Below are 6339 nucleotides of genomic sequence, written 5' to 3' on the forward strand. Positions count from 1 at the left end.
TTTCTAAGGAAGCAGACAAATACATTTGTTTGTAACAATGATAGACAACCAACAACCAACAAATGCACACATTGCACAGCTTATCACTCTCTGTTACGAGTGTGAGTATGCAGTAGAGTTGTGTGTCAGTGTGTGTGTGGGGTTTATGTCAGAGTATGTGTGGGGATTGTGTGAGTTGAGTGTTCACTTCCAGGTGCTGGGCATTTCCTGATTGCTGGCTGCCAATCACCCTTGCTTCTTTGTGATTGGGTGGAGAAGACTGGAGAAGACTATTTAAGATCTGTGAACACCTGTGGTCTCTGGCAGCACTTGCAGTAGTGCTGTCCACCCACACACACTCTTTGTGTTTAAGTTGCTGCATTTTGAGTTCTTTAGTAAATGTGTATTATATGAAAGCAATGGGCCACGGAAGCCAGCTTTTTGTATAAAGTCATGTTTTGTTAGATTAGAGTAGAGAATCTAGGACTGTATTGTACTTTATTTTGTGTTTGTCAGGTTAGTGTTTAACACTTAAGATTAGGTTTAGGACTGTTATGATTATTTCCCTGATTTGCTCCGTGTGTCCTATGCTTTTGGCTAAAGTGTCGTTAAGTATTTTATTTTCTGTAAATATCTTACGCTATTAATAAAAATGGGTTTCACTCCCAATTTATGTTGCATCCCTTTTTCCTCTAGACTATAGGGACGTAACATATGGGGGCTCGTCCGGGATCTTTAATGAACTCATTTACATCCGATTGGTGGGTGGAACCTGTTTATGATTAGCAGGGGTTATTGTTTGGCCTGGTGGAGATGAGGTTTCTGGTTTTGCCGACCCGGCCCGATTACGCTGGTGAGAAAGCGTCTGCTGTAGCTGTGAGGGGGTAACACGTTACGGAGTCGTGAGGAGCGCTCCGGTTGGTTAGGGGGCTGATACTGGGGCCTAGGCTAGGTGGAAGCCTCCTGTATCCATGCTGAAAAAAACGGTTCTCCCCCAGCACAGTGGAGTCTGGAGTTTGGCACAGAGTTGAGGCTCTGATGCTATGGTGCTAATAAGGGTGGCAACTTCTGCTCCCCTCAGTTTCCATCAGGTCAGTCACCCCAATATGTGTCTCCACTTACTGTAATACTCGTCAACCCATTTTGAGACTTTGTTGAGATGTGGTGATCAATACTCAGTTGTGGTGTGATGTATTGATTTCTACTGAGTTCTGTGTTAAAATGTGGTAGTAGGTGCTATTTTGTTATGTAGGAATGTTCATTACTTGGAGGTATTTAATGACATTGGCTACTCTGTCCTGTAGCACTATCACCACTCGGTTGTGTAAAATGTAGTAATAGGTGCTATTTCGTATGTAGAAATGTCCATTACTTAGAGTTATCTAATGGAATTTGCTACTCTGTGTTCTTTAGCACTATTCTACTCGTATGTGATATCATTTACCCAGTGGTTTCATTACCTGTTAAGTGATGTACCACTACTTTGGTGTAGGTTGTGGTCTCATTACTTTAGGAAATGTGGTGATTTTTGTACTTCTCAATTAAGCCTGTGGGTCAGGTAATGCTCGTTTGAGTAGTTTCTGCCACTTTTCAATTTAAGCCTGTGGGTCAGGTAAAACTTAGTTTTCAGAAGAACACCTGTGTTAAGTGATGTACCACTACTTTGGTGTAGGTAGTGGTTTCATTACTTTAGGAAATGTGGTGATTTTTGCCACTTTTCAATTTAAGCCTGTGGGTCAGGTAAAACTTAGTTTTCAGAAGGGTTTATTAACAAACCTAGTTTGTTTTTAAGTGTGGGGGTGTTACGAGTGTGAGTATGCAGTAGAGTTGTGTGTCAGTGTGTGTGTGGGGTTTATGTCAGAGTATGTGTGGGGATTGTGTGAGTTGAGTGTTCACTTCCAGGTGCTGGGCATTTCCTGATTGCTGGCTGCCAATCACCCTTGCTTCTTTGTGATTGGGTGGAGAAGACTGGAGAAGACTATTTAAGATCTGTGAACACCTGTGGTCTCTGGCAGCACTTGCAGTAGTGCTGTCCACCCACACACACTCTTTGTGTTTAAGTTGCTGCATTTTGAGTTCTTTAGTAAATGTGTATTATATGAAAGCAATGGGCCACGGAAGCCAGCTTTTTGTATAAAGTCATGTTTTGTTAGATTAGAGTAGAGAATCTAGGACTGTATTGTACTTTATTTTGTGTTTGTCAGGTTAGTGTTTAACACTTAAGATTAGGTTTAGGACTGTTATGATTATTTCCCTGATTTGCTCCGTGTGTCCTATGCTTTTGGCTAAAGTGTCGTTAAGTATTTTATTTTCTGTAAATATCTTACGCTATTAATAAAAATGGGTTTCACTCCCAATTTATGTTGCATCCCTTTTTCCTCTAGACTATAGGGACGTAACACTCTCTGACAATGACCAACAAATATTTGAACACTGTGAAAGTGTGATATAGTCACATTAATAAATTCATGGCGAATAGAGAAAACAAATGCAGAACCAGTTGAAGACCAAATTTGCTATATAGTCTATTATTATTATTATTTAAATTCAATTAAATTGTCACTATATAATCCCTAAGCTCATTAGTGCTGTTTAAAAAAAAAAAATGTTATCATTGATTGATGCTTCAGATCAGTCCCCTCGCAGTTGATAGTGTGACAGGTAGGGAACATTGGGCACTATGACCCAGCAGCTCTCATACTCTCCAGTAAAAACTCAATGTGATCAATGCTACTTGCTTGATGTCAGGGCGAGAATCTGCTCGCTATATATAAAACCAAGACTGAGTTTATCTCACCATTCAACTACAGAGGGCCTGAATAGAGGCAGGTCCAGAGAACTTACACTCAAAACGGATTAAATGTCACAAGATATCTCGGATAAGCTTGCCAAGTGATGGGTATCTGATGCTCATCAATACAAACGTGTCGTAAATCTTATTCGTTATGTACAACTTTTAAAAGTGTTATTTGTGGAGGGATTAACAAAACGGATCTGCCACCTCTGAGAGAAACGGATATTTACTTCGTGCTCTGATTTATTTCATTAACTTTCACTAACTGAAAAACTAATGCCAAGAAAGAAAATGAAGAAACGAATACTTTTTTTCGTTCCCAAAGTGATTTTCTGACCAGACGGAATGTTTTCAATGGAGATAAACCATTGCATTCCTCAGAAAAAAAGGCATAACAAGTTAAACGCCTGAAATGAAAAATGCACCATAGCGCCTAAAGATGGAGCGACCAAGTCAGGTCGAAACAACTCCCGCGTCCGTCGGACAAACGGGGAACTCCACCAACGACTCTTTCATCACAGATCCGTCGAAGACGGACGAAAGCGCCGAGTCTCTCGCCTATCAAATCACTCTGGCGGCTGTCCTCTCCATCATCACGCTCGCCACCACTTTGTCCAACGCGTTCGTCGTCGCGGTCATTTCTCAGTCGAAGAAACTGCAAACTCCGGCGAACTTTCTCATAGCCTCCCTCGCCATCACCGACCTCCTGGTGTCCATTCTGGTGATGCCAGTGTGCGTGCTGTACACCGTGATTCACACGTGGACCCTGGGGCAGGTCGTCTGCGACATATGGCTCTCGTCGGACATAACGTGCTGCACCGCGTCCATCCTCCACCTGTGCGTGATCGCCCTGGACAGATACTGGGCGATCACCGACGCGGTGGAGTACTCCAAGAGGCGGACGCCGGGGCGCGCGGCGGGGATGGTCGCCACGGCCTGGGTCATCGCCATCTCCATCTCTCTGCCCCCGCTCCTCTGGAGGCAGGTGAAGGCGGACGAGGTGACGAGCTGCAACGTCAACACGGATCACATATTCTACACCATCTATTCGACCTTCGGGGCGTTCTACGTGCCCACCTTCCTTCTCATCGCCCTGTACGGGAGGATATACGTGGAGGCGCGTAAAAGAATCTTAAAACAGTCACCCAAGAAGGTGGGTAAAAGGCTCACTTCGGCGCACTTATTGGTCACCAACTCCCCCGGAGGCTCGGTGGCCTCTTCCACGACATCCTCCTCCTCGCCGTGTGTCAGACAAGACACTCCGTCCAGCGACGGCGGATCGCTGGCCGGTGAACACCAAGTGAAAGTAACGGTGTCGGACGCACTCTTGGAGAAAAAGCGGATTTCGGCAGCCATCAGGGAGAGGAAAGCCACGAAAACACTGGGGATCATTTTGGGCGCGTACATCATCTGCTGGTTGCCGTTTTTCATCTACACCTTGGTGGTGGCCACGTGTGACGCGTGTTTCTACCCGGAGTTGTTTGACTTTTTCACCTGGCTGGGGTATTTGAACTCTCTGATCAATCCGATTATATATACCATGTCCAATGACGATTTCAAGAAAGCTTTCGATAAACTTGTGCGCTTCAGGTGTTGCAGATCTTGAGAAATCACTGACTGTGCATTACAACTGAAAGGACAACACGAGCTATTATGGAGAATAGAATCTCAATCTGTGTTGGTCTGGGAGCCACAAACACGTCTAAACTGTTGTGCGTATAGGTGTCATAACGCACGATGCCGAAAAGTTTACTTATGCGCTATGAGGATACATCCTCCTCGAGTGGAAACTTGCTCTTTGAGAGTTAGGCGGGGAGAAAATTGTGTCCTGTATATTCCTGTTTTGAGAGCATGTTGACATGATGTTGTAGCCGGCTGAGTGTCTGCAGCATGCAGGCAACATCATGCAGCAACATTCAGCTATATATATTTATGACTCTGATGTTGTCTGGTCATGTTGACCAATTCACATAAAATATTTGAACACATTCCATGTGTAATTGTTTTTATTTATTTTGTATTTAATTTAATTTTCTGTGTAAAATCCTGGATTGTGATATTTATTATTATGGATACATGACTTGATAGACTTTGGATGGCTCACATTAGGCTATATGAGTATTTCACTTGAAATGATAGTCATATAATGACAAGTAATAATACATCTGCCTGCCTGCTGTAACAAGCAAAGATTCATAATATCAGTGTCAAACAAAGAAACAGTTTGTCTTCAGTGTGGGTGTTATTTGCCTAACACAGTTGAAAGCTGGTGCTGAAGTTCAATTTTGCTGAACAAACATCACAGTGGTTTACTGTGTAGCCTATATAATATGTGTGTCTATTTGCTCCTATATTTTAGTGTCTATGTCTCCATGCATATTTGTATTTCAGATGCATGATGCATCTGATACTGACTCTTACTGCCTTGAATTGTAAAATATAAAACTTGGACTGCAGAAATCAAAGCAATACAAAAACTATAAAAGCTTGCTTTGTCAGCATTGAAATGTATTGTTATAAGAATTGCTATAGCTGTTTTGAATTCACCTGTTCACATTCAGAGATGCCAAAAGGTATTTGGCACTTTACTCCATGACAGATACAATCATGCTCAATATGGATTACAGATTATAGTGGGGTCAATGGCAAACACATGTTATGGTGGTTTATATGTGTCTCATAATTTGAATTCAATAAACAATTCAGGTTAATAGAGGAATTGTTTTTTTTAAATGTCTCATATAAGTTATTTTTCTATCATTGTTTGATGTACAAAACACTTTTCTTCTCAGATGGTCACACTTGATTTTACCTTTATTATGGTTATACAATTACAGACTTGTTGTGTGCATTATTCTGATTAGAATAACACACACACACACACACACACACACACACACACACACACACACACACACACACACACACACACACACACACACACACACACACACACACACACACCCAAGTGGTGGAAGAAGTACTAACACATTATAAAAGTAACACAATATAAAAATACTCTGTTACAAGTAAAAGGCCTGTGTCCAAAACATTACTTGAATAAAAGTACAAAAGTATTGGCATCAAAAGATACTTAGTAGGATCAAATGTAAAAGTACTCAAATGTTTGATAATATCAGATCTACAAGCTCACAACACGTCATATCGCGGCGAGTTGTGAGCTTGTAGATCGGCTATTTTCAAATAGCCTATGTATAAAATAGGGCTGAAGTTGTTGATGTATGTTTTATAATATAATAATTTATATCTTCAAAGTAACTAGTAACTAAAGTTTTGAAATAATCGTAGTGGAGTAAAAGTACAATATTTGCCTCTGAGATGAGTAGTGGAGTAGAAGTAAAATAACTGAAAATGTAAAATACTCCAGTAAAGTAAAAAATACTTAAAATTTGTACTTAAGTACAGTACTTGAGTAAATGTACTTAGTTACTTTACACCACTGACACACACACAAAGTCCTTTGGCTGTCTGCCCGCATGGTTGCGTGCCACCCGATCAGGAGTTGTCACCATTCTACACATTACTGTTGCATGGCTCAGTGGACG

The 6339-nt window shown here is 41.5% G+C and overlaps 1 protein-coding gene across 1 annotated transcript; it reads left to right on the top strand.

Moving 5' to 3' along the window:
- Positions 1-3212: 3212 nt before the first annotated feature.
- On the top strand, positions 3213-4379 carry htr1b (5-hydroxytryptamine (serotonin) receptor 1B; the record flags this gene model as incomplete). The annotated part of the gene is made up of 1 exon (XM_084044594.1): positions 3213-4379. The coding sequence occupies one exon, from the start codon at positions 3213-3215 to the stop codon at positions 4377-4379; it is 1167 nt and encodes a 388-aa protein (XP_083900720.1).
- Between the last annotated feature and the right edge of the window lie 1960 nt (positions 4380-6339).

The sequence above is a fragment of the Gymnoscopelus microlampas genome (assembly GCF_963454915.1).
Source record: "Gymnoscopelus microlampas genome assembly, chromosome: 20".
NCBI lineage: Eukaryota > Metazoa > Chordata > Actinopteri > Myctophiformes > Myctophidae > Gymnoscopelus > Gymnoscopelus microlampas.